This window comes from Citrus sinensis, chromosome 8 (genome assembly GCF_022201045.2).
Source record: "Citrus sinensis cultivar Valencia sweet orange chromosome 8, DVS_A1.0, whole genome shotgun sequence".
Taxonomy (NCBI): Eukaryota; Viridiplantae; Streptophyta; class Magnoliopsida; order Sapindales; family Rutaceae; genus Citrus; species Citrus sinensis.
In genome coordinates this window covers 7,113,389-7,127,139 of record NC_068563.1, presented here as the reverse complement: position 1 = coordinate 7,127,139, position 13,751 = coordinate 7,113,389, and the positions used below count along the sequence as shown (strand labels likewise).

Sequence of the window (13,751 nt, the reverse complement as noted above, 5' to 3'; positions counted from 1 at the left end):
TTTAAATTTTGGATGGAGTTATTTATAACTTAAAACATATTTAAAATGCCCTTTTTTTTCATAACACCAAATTAAATTAAAGAATTATCATATTTGAAAATATAGATTTTACTCTATAAAACCCATCAAAATGCCAAAACTATTCTTAATATTTTTTTTCTTCCTCCACTCTCACACACACACATATATATATTGGGTATCTCGATAACTCTTAACATTAAAAAAAAAAAATTCTCTTGTACTGCTATGATACTCTTATATTAACTTGTTAGAATTTTTTGTTGTTAACTAAAATATTTATGTACACACAAAATTTACCTTCTTCAATTTATACGCATCTACAGTCCTCTATTTTGAATTATAAGTTTAATTTTCACTTATTTAATTAAAAAAATAAGTGTAGGCTGAATCCAGCCGTAGTACGGTACCATTATGATACCATAATTTTGTCCCATTTTGAAATGAGGAATCGTGATCTAGTTTGCTTTTTGACAACCAAATTGCGAAATCATCGATTGCTTTTTAATAGTGCTTGCAATAATTTGTTTTTGCATAATAAAAGTCGATGTATTGGCCGACAAGATTGATTGTCACTTTTTTTTTTCTTTTTTGGTGTAAACCATTTTAACTTTATTGCAATCCAAAATAGTAGACTGGTAGTCCAGTATTTTCACTTTATTGCAATCCAAAATGGTAGATTGGTAGTCTAGCAAAAGGCCCCCAGAATGTCCTTTGTTTTACTCTAAATTGTTTATTTTGTAAAAAATTATACACACACACATATATATCAGGTAAATAAAGGGTTTCTTAAGTTATTATGGGATATATTAAAAAATTAAGCAAAATATATATTTTAATATAGTATATTTTGTTATATAATATATTAGATTATGTATTTTTTTTTATCTTTTGAATTATCCTTTAATTTGATAATTTAAGAAATTTCTTATTAGAACGTTACTCTCTCTCTTTATATATATTTATATGTTGGAATCTGTTGAGATTTTAGATATGAATATTTATAATAGGATCTAAAGATATTTTGAACATTAATTTCAAAATACACGCTAAATACATGGAGAGAAATCTACTTTTATTTAAAGAGAATAAGTTTAATAAGAATAAGATTCAAATTCTTTCCAATGAGAAATATATAATAAGAAAATAAATATTTAAGATTTAAGCTCATTCACTCAACAACCAAAAAGATACCCCAAATACAAATGGCAGATACAAAGCTTCTTCTTGAATTTCTTTGATTTTTTTTTTATTTAAATGAGTTTTTACCAATTTACCTTCAGCCATTTAGAAAATACTAAATGGAATAAAAACGGGCAGGGGAGGTATTTGATAATACGAAAATACAATCCATCTAATTCAGAAGACCTTAAACCTCGGGGAGGTGTCTAAAAATTACCCCCTCATCATACGCATGTGTACCATTTCACTTTTCACCTTTCAATTCACACTGTGATATAAAATTTAATTAAAAAAGAAAAAGAAAAAGAAAAGGAAAGTGAAGCCACGAAGTCAGTAGCAAACTAGCAATTTGTGATACATGATTTGGATCTTGCTGCCTAAGGTCATTCATTTTTCATTCTCTTGGAAGTCACCAGATATGTGAGCTGCTCTCATTTCGGTATGTTACTTTTGCTTCCTGTATCACCCGCAGTTATTATTTCAATTATTATTGTTATTATTATTTTTTTTCAAGAAGAAAAGATTTTGATAGAGAACAAGGACTTATATATGATGTTCATTACCTAGATATATCCTATGTTGTTTTGACTCGATGTTTATTTATATTGCTAGATGCAGCTTTTAATTTTCTGGGAAATTATGCGACTCTCTTAATTGGAGCTTTCATCAGTAATTGAGGATGTATAAGGAAGAAGGTATGAGATATTATTGTTTCATAGGCTCTTAATTTGATGTTCGTTTTTATGCTATATTAGTTTGTTTTATGCCAATTTTGCACGTTGGATTAAAAACATACAGTTATTATTTCAATCTTTTTTTTTCTAAGTATGAAAGATTTGACTGAGAACAAGGACTTATATAAGATGTTAATTAGCCAGATATATCCTATGTCGTTTTGATCTGATGTTTATTTATATTGCCATATGCAGCTTTTTAATTTTCTCCGAACTTGTGCGACTCTCTTAACTGGAGCTTTCAGCAGTAATTGAGGATTTATAACGAAGAAGGTATGAGATCTTATTGTTTCATAGGCCCTTAATTTGAATTTTGTGTTTTACTTCCAATGGCTAGTTTTATGCCAATTCTGAGCCGTTGGATTAAAAACATACGGATATTAATGATCAAGAACTTAAGTTCTTATTTTTAAAACATTTTTTTATTAATTAATTTTCATTAAATTATTTTTGCCATTTGTTTGTATTAATTTAACTTAACGTCAATCACCTCCAAGTCAGTATTGTTGACCATACTTTAAAAATAAAATCAATTTTCCTACCCAAGTCCCAACATGAGTCCGTTATGCTCTCCTGCCATTTCAAATTGGTCCATTTCAATGCGTCTTTTCAATTGTACAACCACAATAAATATTGAAAGCGGCGCTGTTCATGCCCTTCTATTTTCTTCATGAAACCCATTTGGCCAATTTTTAAACAAAATTTTTATTAAAAAAATTTGATAAATATATGATTGCTAATATAACTCTTTTAAGGACAAAACTACGTTACAGAATCTGTAAGGTACAGACTGCAGCATCAGCCGTTGGATGTGGTTGGACGTGGAGTGAGAAACTAAACAAAAGAAAATCGGATGGTGCGATGACGGGAGATGTTTTAAATTCGGCATATAAGCTTATTTTGCAGATTATCTTCATATAAATTATCCTTATACAAATTATTTAATTCTAATTCGAACAATAAAAGAATTCACAAAAATTAATCAAAAAATCAATATTTTATATTTGTTTCCAATTAAAACCTAATTAATTTTCTTTACGTTTTGTTTGTTGCATGATAGATTTATTTGAATTTTAATTTATAATAGACAAAAATAGTATCTTACACTGGAAAATTCATGTTCAATAGCTATAAAAGTAATGATATGGACGATTTAGGTAAAATTTTACAAAATACAAATACTATATATAACTGGTAATAGGTCCAAACTTTAGAGAATAAAAGAAAATTTACTCCAATTTTTACCATACCAAATAAGGTGTCATTTATATCTATTGAATAATAAGATAGGGTAATAAATAATTTAAAAAATAATTAAATTAATTATCCAATATGTGAGTTTAATGAACATTTGAAGGAAAAAGAAATTCAGATATTGTTTGGAATTATGGTATTATTTTATTAGAATATTTATTAAAGGTCAAAAAATGGTAATCCTGTTGAAACCATTCAAATTTTATCGTTAGTGGGCTTGCATAGGATGTTGAACTCCTCGAATCTCTAATACTCTTTTTAATTGTTATTATGGGTGGCTTTTCAGTTAGGGTAAAAGCTCGTTTAGTCCCTATATTTTGAAGTTAGTGTCCGTTTAGTCCCTATATTTTTTAAAATACCTCAAACCATCCCTACCATTAAATTATTGACACTTTTGCCATTATCTTTTGTTCCTTTTAACTTATTTTTATAATATTGCCCTATTATAATAATTTTTTAGACATTATTAAAAAGAAAAAAAATAACCCTATTATAATAATTTTTTTAGACATTATTAAAAAGAAAAAAATATATTACCAATTTAACACCAAAAAATAAAATAAAATAAAAAATATATATTAATTTTTGTGGAACACACTCTTGAGTTAAAATATTAATTTTTCTAAAAAAATTGATAATGTAATTTTTTACGATATTAAATTTTTAGACATACGTGAGCTTCCACAAAAATTAATATATACCTTTTTTGTTTTTATTTTATTTTTGAGTTTAATTTGATAATTTAATTTTTTATTAATATCCAAAAAAGAAATATTATTGTAAAAATATAATATTGTAAAAACAAGTTAAAAATAATAAAAAAATAATGGCATAAGTGTCAATATTTAGTAGCAGGGACGTTTTAAGGTGTTTTTAAAAATACAGGGACAAAATGGACACTAACCTCATAATATAAGGACTAAACAAGCTTTTACCCTTTCAGTTATTCATCACTTTTATCATATTCCCCACGCAACTGCCTGTCTTCACTCGCAATGCACAACAAACTCTTAGGTTTATCCGGATTCTATTAAATTTTTATTTAAAAATTTCTAAAGTAATCTAATTTCAATGTAATCCTTCATATATAACGTTTACCTTATTTCTTCTCCTTTGTTTTGCATTTTGCTCTTATTGATCAATGCTGGCGTTAATAAGCCAAAAGAAAAAAAATTAAAGTAATTAAACGTTCACGTTCGATCTTGCGATCAAGCCATGTTGTTTTAATTGCTTATAGCATACTGAGATCAATTTCATTAATTGCAGATAAATAGCATGGAAATTTTATCAGGTGTTGCATCAAAACTTGGAGAATTATTGGCGGACGCAACCATAAACCAAGCTCGCTATTTGTTCTGCTTCAACAGCATTATTAAAGAACTTGGGGATAAAGAAACTAATTTGAAGGAGGCACAAGATGGCATCAATGAAAAAGTAGAACAAGATCGACAAAAACACCGCGCCGTAGTAGTGGAGAAAGATGTAGAGAAGTGGCTGGCGGATGTAGTCAAAGAAATGGCCAATGTTCAAAATTTGAAAGCAAAGATAGATGAAAACAAGAGTTGTCTTAATGGATGGTGTCCTAATTGGGGTTGCCGATATTGGCTGGGCAGAAAAGCATTAAAGAAGACTAGCAAGTTGGCCGATCTACTAGACCGCGGCAAATTCAGCACTGTTGCCCATCCTACACCTCTATCATCGAACAAAGAATTGCCTGCACCAAGACATTTTATGTCTTTCGAGACTACAGAATTGGCTTGTAATCAGATCATTGAAGCACTGAAAAAAGAGAGCACAAAGATGGTGGGATTGCATGGTCTCGGTGGTGTTGGAAAGACGACCTTGGCAAAATTTGCGGGCAATCAACTTCGGCAACAAAAGATTTTCGATGACGTAGGGATAGCCACTATATCTCGGGATCCAAATATAATAAATGTTCAAAGTGAGCTGGTAAAGTCGTTAGGTTGGGCATTAACGGAGAAAGATGAGAAGGATAGAGCAGATCGATTGCGCTTGATGTTCTCTGAGAGTAAAAGCCGCAAGATCCTCATAATCCTTGACGATGTCTGGAATGAACTTGACTTGGAGACAGTAGGTATTCCTGTTGGTGATAGAGACAATTGTTGCAAAATCCTTCTAACCACTCGCCTTCAGCCAGTTTGTGATCGCATGGGTTGTGACACGCAGATTCAACTAGGTGTTCTAAAGCGAGAAGAAGGATTGGCTTTACTAAGAAAGCATGCCGGCATTGATGCTGATTCAACCTTGATTGGTGTTTCAGAACAAATTGCTAATGAATGTAAGGGGTTGCCTTTAGCTATTAAGGCTGTTGGAAGTGCGCTAAGAGGTAAAGGATTTGGTCAATGGAAAGTAGCTCTACATAAACTAAAAAATGCAAAACTCAATACAATAGAAGGTATTGGTAAGGATGACCAAGACGTTTACCATTGTCTCAAATTTAGTTACGATAATTTGAATGGTGAGGATTCCAGGTCATGCTTTTTGTTGTGTTCGCTGTTTCCAGAAGATTATGAGATAGATTCGAATGATTTGGTTGGATATGCAGTGGCGTTGGATTGGTATCAAGTTGAGTCAATCGAAGAAGCCAGGATCCTAGTGAGTGGAACGATTAAAGAGCTCAAAGCTTCTTCACTGCTGTTAGACACCGGTAATGATAGATCTGTGAAAATGCATGACATTGTTCGTGATGTTTCCTTATGGATAGGCTCAGTGGGAAAGAAATATTTTACTAGTAAAGTTGGCATTGGATTGGCAGAACGGGTAGTGGAAGAAAGCCTGGAACAATGCAAGGGAATCTCATTGGTAGGAAATAAAAAAGAAGAGCTTCCTACCAGTTTGGTATGTCCTAACCTTCAAATTTTGCAACTGCAGAATACTGTATATAACTACAAATTGAAAGTTGTTACTACAGATGGATTGGCGGAACGGGCAATGGAACAATATGAAGGAATCTCTTTCCTGGGATATGTAAAAGAAGAGCTTCCTAGTGGTTATGACTATCAATTTCATGTTCCAGAGCATTTTTTCGAAGGGATGCCAGCATTGAAAGTTGTTACTGTAATAGGTGGAGTCATTTCACTTAAATCGCTTCAATTCCTGACCAACCTCCAAGTTCTGCAGTTGATTCAATGTAAAGTAAGTGACGCATCTTTCCTTGGAAAGTTGAAGAGACTTCAAATTCTTTGTGTCAAGGAGTCTCCCATTGAAATTCCTGAAGAACTTGGGGATCAACTTAGTAGATTGAAACTTCTTATATTCATTAATTCTGGTTGTATTTCTCCCATTACGATAAAAAAATTTCCTCAATTAGAAGAATTTTATGGTCGGATAAAAGATTGGGAGGCTGAAGGGATGAGTTCAGAAGAAAATGACGATGGAAAGACTTTACATACTGACAAAAAAATTGCACGTCTTCCAAAAGACTTTACATTCCCGAAATTGCAAAGGCACCACGTCAGTAACGGTAACAAACTTGAATTTCTAATGCAAGAAGAAGATGAAATTTTTGGACAGAGAAGGGGCTTAAAGATTAATAATTGTGAAGCAACCTCGCTCGGTATTTTTTCGGCATTGTATCAAGAACTGGAAATTCTTAATTTAAGAACGATTATAGGTTGTCACAATATTGTGCCAAGCATAGATCCAAGGGGCTTAAATGAGTTGACTTGTCTTTCTGTCAACGAGTGCAAAGAATTAGAATGCATAATGGATGCCTCTAAGTCGCCGCATGGAAAGAGTGGGAATCCTGTGATGCTCTCAAGATTAGCAGAGTTATCTATGTGGCAATTACCAGAACTGAAGTGGATATGGAAGGCGCCCGCCCAATATGTGATCAGCCTCCAAGCTCTTACAGAATTGACTGTGTGTGGGTGCAACAATTTGACATATATCTTCACGTTGTCACAAGCTAGAAGTTTGAAGCAGCTTAAAAGTCTCTATGTAAGTGGATGCTGGAGAATGGAATGTATTGTCGAAGCAAAGTTTGATCACAATGAAGGGGAAATAAGTGTTGGAGATGGAAATTCGATGCTTGCCCTCCCTTTGTTGACAAAATTAACACTTCACAATCTCCCAAAACTCAAGAGCTTCTGTTCAGAAAATTATTGTTCAATTTGGACAGCATTGGAAGAGTCACACCTTAGGCACTGTCCCAACTTGACCATCAGCAGTACTGAACTTGAAGCCAATTTGCAGTATCTTGAAGAGGTATGTTTGTTTGTGTTTATATTTTTTCTTTTCCTTCAATTTTACTCAAAATGATAATTTAGCAATAAATTTTATGATCAGCCATTAATTATTTGGTCCTATGGAGATGATGATGATCATGGATGTGGTGATCATAGTAATAATGCTCAAATATCTTAGGGAAATTTCTTTATTTTAGGGCCTAAAATCATTGTTCAAATGGAAGTCTTATCTCATTTTGGTTTAGAAAGAATTGATACAAACACTTACTGAAGTGAATATAATATTACTCAAATTCAATTAATTAGTTGATCAATCCATAGAAATTAATAGAATACTAATTTTTCTCAAACAATCTAATGTCACCTTTATATCACTTCACATGATCAATCCATATTACTTTTTAATTATTTTATTAGTTTACATATGTATTATTATATTTTTGTATGGATTTTGTTTCTATTTTTGTTTTTTGCGGTGTTCATCACTTATCATGTGATAATCTTAGCTACTAATAGATTTTAATTACATCAAGTTATTTATTTATTTGTCTCAGAACTTAAAAATTCTAAATGTGGACAATTGTTCCCATTTGAGTGACACGATTCCAGCACTGTTGAAGCACGACTTAAAAAATTTGGAAGATTTGAAAATTAGCCAACTTGGAGTACATGTGGTGTTTCAATTGGAAGCTATTATCGCTGAGGGACAAGAAAACAAACTATTCCCATGTTTGAAGTCGTTGCAATTGAAAAATCTTCCAGAACTGCAAGTATTATATCATGAAGGTCCCACGCATATTTTTAGCCTGCAAAATCTTACCCGTTTACTCGTGATCCGGTGCTCTAAGTTGAAACGTCTCCTCTCATCGACACTTGCTCGAAATCTGTTGCAATTGGAGGAGTTATCTGTTCGGAAATGCTTGGAATTAGAGCAAATCATTGATGAGGATGAGGATGAGGATCATCTCCAACCTGTATGTTTCCCAAAACTCAGAAGGATCACTTTCTACAATTGCCCCAAACTAAAGCATCTATTTCATATTAGCGTAGCTCCAAGTCTTCAAAATCTAACTCAACTATGGGTAGAAAGTAATTATGAATTAGAAGAAGTATTCTGGCATAAAGATGGAGCAGATGTCACGGATTACAATGAAATTGTTATGAATGGATTTTGGAACTTGACACTGTTAGATTTACCAAACCTCACCAACTTTTGGCCTGCGGGTTATCAGATCCCAGCTCCACATGGACGCTTTCTTAGTTGTCCCAAGCTTCGCGCAAATTCAGAAGGAAATAGATGATTCCGAGAATTCTGGAGCAGAGGTAAGCTCTTGAGAACTTTAATTAATTGACTCTATATACAGTTGGTTCATGTTTTCGTTTGTGGTAGCTGATTGATTCATCCTAAAATCCAGAGACCCTATTTACATAAAAATACATATTGACATTAATTTCACAGATGAGCCACGGAGTTCTACCAAAATTTTCCTTCTCATAATTTTTTTTTTAAATGTTTGCTTTTCTTCTTCCTATAATTTTCTTTGTTTGCTTTTTTAATTTTACTCATCATTCATAGTTAATGCCCAAGAAGCTAACAAGCTTTGTTCTATACTTGTTTTTTAGGTGGATACTTAATATTATTGCGTGCTTAAATTGTGAAGACTAAAGTTTCAAGGCTTTGTTGCATGTACCTTAAGGTTTGTTCAACTTCAAAATTTATCTGTTCCTTTTGAGCTCACTATTTCTTCAATTGTTAAAACTTTGGCAAATTTGTTGGCTAAATTGATGGCCTTTGGGGGGGCATTAATTGGGCCAATTTAGTAATAGTACGCATTTTGTATTGAGGAACTTCAAAATGTTCTACCTTTCTAGACGGCGAAGAAAGTGTGTAATGTCGTGACAGCAATACTTTTTTATATTTTGTGTGATAGTATTGGTTATTTTTGGATTTTGTGAAAGTGAGATTTTATAAACTCATAAAAAGTGAGATTTTTGTTAGCCACCCGTTCTTCTTGGCTTGTGGAATGTGCATTTGAAAGAGTATTTTGTAAAATGATTTTACTCAATTATGTTTTTTAAAAAGATATTTAATTTCCTTTATTTTTCTTAAAACATTTCAAATATTTTTGGTTTCACAAAGCATTCAATTATTTTTCTTTGTTAAATTTTTTTTTTAGTTGCTTCATTAAAGTTTAAATTATCGCCAATCAACCTTTAAATTGTTCTATTATTAAAAGTACTACAATACTTTAAAGTTATATCGTTCATGCACCTTAATTCTACAATTTATATCATTCGTCCATTATATCATTTGCTTCCATTAAAAAATTAATAGATTTATAATAAATTGACCATTATGTCTTTGAAACTCAACTTAACGTAAAAAAAATAGAAAAATTATTAACCATATACCCTAAGTTTGCCCTAAATGATTTAAAAATTTAAATTTATTTGATTTTCTATTTTAAGTTTGTAACTTATATCAACCAATGTAAAAAGACATAGGAAAATTATTAACCATATATCCTAAATTTGCCCTAAATAGTTTGAAATTTTGAATTTATTTGATTTTCTATTTTAAGTTTGTAACTTATATTAACCGTCCAACAAAATGTTAACATTGTTAGAATAATTCATAGAATTTAAATAAAATGCTATTTTACCCTTGGATTTAAGGACATTTTTGACATTGCACCATAACTAATATAATAAATTTAGCTTTTTTTTAATTATGAAATCGAATTAAACTATTATATTGATTGGGCATTTATGAATTAGGGTTTAGGGTAATTTGTGGATTTAGTTTATTAATGTAAATTTATGAAGATAAATTGAGAAAATAAATTAGAATATTTTTAATTAAGAAAAAATAGAGTTTATGTGTATTTAATTGAATATCAATTATAAAAAGTAGTTTTTGTTTTAATGTTTTAAGCCATTATTTTATTTTTTATTTTGCATATTGAGTGTCTAAATTATCCTTATGAAGTCATTAATTACAAACTGCAATTAACATCTTGGAGGTCATAAACTTAGATTGGAAAATTGAACAAATTTAAAATTTTGTAGCAATTTTGATAACATGGTAAGCTTAGATAATTTCTCTTTTATTTTTTTGTGTTAAATGTCTAAATTACCCTTGTGACGTCTATCACTTTTTGACGAAGTTAATGATTTGGTGGATAAATGATGCAGATTGTAAATTTATGGTAGATGAATGACACAACCTGAAAATATTGTAATATTTTTTATAATAGCACAATTTAAGGGCGGACAGTTGATAATTTCCTAAGTTTATAAGTTAAATAAAAATAGTTTTTAACCTTTAAAAATAGTTTTTAACCTTTTTAATACATTTTTGTACCAATGATGACATAGGGCTTGAACTTATTTGAAATCATAGCGGACCGGTGCTTTTTTTTTTTTGGGCTTTAAATAGCTCTACAAATAAACACAATAATAAACGTTATGTTTGGCACATATATTCTTTTCTCTGAATTTGCTCATCAATTTACAAAGTTATTGCACAAATTACTTGTCTCAAATATATCTCTTGAAGGAAATTTTGGAACTTTTGTTAATGTTATATTTTGGGATAAATGACAAAACATAAGCATAAAGATTAATAAAAGTTATAGGGAAAATATCACATATCAACAAACAAAAAAGGTTACCAGGCTAAAAATAATATTAGCTTGAGGCAACCCTCAAATCTTGAGATAACCTTTAAGTATAATTTTGGGTCATAGGCTTCTATATAGTATCGGAGCCCCACATCGACTGGAATAGTTACTAGATTAATAGTTTAGCTTGGGGCAACTTATTATGCAGTTGTTTGAACTTGCATTATGGATGATATCAATTCATGACTTTGTGCGCCACTTATGTCTTTTTGATTAAACCTAAATCTTATAATTCAATATTTATTATAATCAGCTTAGTTTTATCACTTCGTGTATCTATTTTGTACCCCTATTTTGCAATTCAAATGTTATATTAAACAATATAAACTATAAAAAAAGTCCTTTACGTTCATGTCAAAAAAATGCACGTGAAATCACAATTCTTCACTTGCTACCATTAGCCTAAATTTTTTGGTTCACTGTAGAAGAACGCATATTATTTTTAGAACGTATCAATATTATTTTTTTCTTGCATGTCCATGTTTTGTGACCAAGATGTCCTTCTAGCGAACAAGTTGTTAAGCAACCCTAGAACACTCCTCAAACTAGCGAAGCAAGAACACTTGCAGAAAATGCTAGAGAGAAGTAGAGCAATATGGCTGAATATGATTTTATTACTCACAAAGAGAAAATATACAAGAGAGCTTTTTACAAAAGCTAGAGTGCCTGTGTGTGTGCTAGAGTGTTTGTGTGTGTGGTGTGGTTGGTGGGCAAATGAGGGGTCTTACCCCTATTTATAGGTATTAGAGTTCTAGGGGAGGAAACTTCCTAGCAACTTCCATAAATATCCTAGGGACCTATGTGGAGAAACTTATAAAATTTTAGCTTATTTACAATTTGTAGATAGTTCTAGATCTTGGGCCGTGCTTGGGTGCTTTGCTAAGCACACTACAGTTGGCTGGTTGTGTTGGCGGCTCATTTCTAAGCATCCCACGTCTAAGCGCACTCTATGTCTAGGCGGACTTCTAACAATTGCCTTGGGTCCAACTCCATTAACTGTAGAACATGATTTAGTAAATATTATTAGTCTGATCGATAGAAGGTTGTCTAGCAGAAAAGAGACTGGTTGGCTGGTTCCAGAGGTCAAGGGACTTACAATTAATAGATGTTTCATTTTGCATGGTTACATACACCTAGATCTTGTAATGTGGTGCTCAAAATTTAGCCAAGTAGGCTTTTTCTTTATCATAGGGATACATTTGAATCGAAGATTGTCCTTCTTGAAATTGCCAGCATCTATTAATATTTCGTTCTGACAATATTTAACCAATACTTTCTTCAAAATTACCAAAAAAAATTGTATGTAAGGGCACAAAAGTGAACAAAAAAGGCATCTTCTCGGCTCTCGAAGGTTTTGTTTACCTTCCTTTTCATAGGATTCCTGTGATTTTCTCTTCATTTCATTAATTTTTTTCGCAGTTTTATACCATTTTTATTTATTTACCTTCATTTTTTAACTTGGCATGTTTTTTTTTTAGTCTAGTTTATCGATCGTCCTTATTCTTTCATTCTAATACGTTAGAGTTCGTATGGATTTCAAATTCTACATTTGATTATGGTTTTGACTTGTTACTTGATTACTGTTACTGGGTATGCGGTTGTTTATAATTTAGTTTCTGTCTTATTATAGTTCATTATTATTTTAAGGCTTTGTTTCGATTGACTGTTATATATGTCTAATTGTTTTCAATGTTTAGACCTCAATTTTCAGAGATTTTGAAGTGGTCGTGTCTGATTATGGGTTTTACTTATTAGTTTATTTCTTGACACTAGTGGTTTTTGAGTTATTAACAATATTTCATTTTCCTTGTTTGATACATTTGTCTTCTATATTTGGATAATAATAAGAGTATTGGTGCTGGTATATTTAATTAATTTGTTCTACGTTGTTGTTTTACGCCTTAACTTCAGAAAGTTGTTTGGTATATATACAACTAGTTACTTCTTGTTTTATGTGCTCCATTATTGAATTACAATTTTAATCACACGAGTTTTGATTATCATCTGTTAAATGTGCCTCATCAGCTTCAATTATCTATGTCTTCACAAGCTGCAAGCATTTGTTCTTAGATATAAGTTGAGAGGCTGATGAACGTATATTTGAGCTTTTCAAGTCAGCTTCTTTTTATGATTTTGTGATTTTCAATCCCGGTGTGTTTGTATTTTGCTTGAAGATGAGATTTCTTAGATTTTGATTCCCTTTAATTATTAACTTAATTAGTGGACTGTGTGGGAACATAATGTGGTTGGCCGACTAAATTTCTTTTGGTGTTCTATTTACCCCTTGGTTTCATTTCTTATTACTTTTAGAAAGTATAACATTGCAAAGATGTTATGTCTTGCTGCATAGCTTTTGAGCAGGGCAGACTATTGTCTACAGTAATCAAACTTAAATTATAGTAGCTTGTTACGGTATCGACTCGGTATATAACACAGCAAATGGGGCGCTTCCACGTACGAGTTGCAGGAGAGAGGAAAAGCAACCCAAACTCAGCTGATGCAAGACCAATGTGGACTCAGCTGTTAGTTACAGAATCTGCAACTTAGATGAGTCCTAAATTATAATGTTCTCTAAGTTTCTGATGTCTTTCAATTTTAATGGATTTGTGATCAAAATTGACTTTTACAATAATTTTGTATCTCAACTAGTTTATGTGTTTTTGCTTGGTTGA

The 13,751-nt window shown here is 31.4% G+C and overlaps 1 protein-coding gene across 5 annotated transcripts; it reads left to right on the top strand.

Annotated features, from left to right (window-relative positions):
• Nucleotides 1-1,486: 1,486 nt before the first annotated feature.
• LOC102626731 (disease resistance protein UNI-like) lies at nt 1,487-13,751 on the top strand. Of its 5 annotated transcripts, none has more exons than XR_008051094.1 (7): nt 1,487-1,639; nt 1,813-1,895; nt 2,130-2,207; nt 4,455-7,415; nt 7,951-8,719; nt 9,020-9,093; nt 13,430-13,751. XR_008051094.1 is itself a non-coding variant. In XM_052432279.1 (7 exons), exons 4-6 carry the CDS (start codon nt 4,464-4,466, stop codon nt 8,695-8,697), a joined length of 3,612 nt encoding a protein of 1,203 aa, XP_052288239.1. In that variant the 5' UTR covers nt 1,487-1,639; nt 1,813-1,895; nt 2,130-2,207; nt 4,455-4,463; the 3' UTR covers nt 8,698-8,719; nt 9,020-13,751. The 5 variants fall into 5 exon arrangements, 4 of the variants coding, with proteins under 4 accessions (XP_052288239.1, XP_052288240.1, XP_052288237.1 ...); XM_052432279.1 differs by having other exon boundaries at nt 4,455-5,667; nt 5,755-7,415; nt 9,020-13,751; XM_052432280.1 differs by having other exon boundaries at nt 4,480-7,415; nt 9,020-13,751.

Coding starts and splice junctions, on each gene's coding strand:
- LOC102626731 (XM_052432277.1), top strand. CDS start 4,464: ATGGAAATTTTATCAGGTGTTGCATCAAAACTTGGAGAATTATTGGCG. Junction 7,416..7,950: donor ATTTGCAGTATCTTGAAGAG/GTATGTTTGTTT, acceptor TATTTGTCTCAG/AACTTAAAAATTCTAAATGT.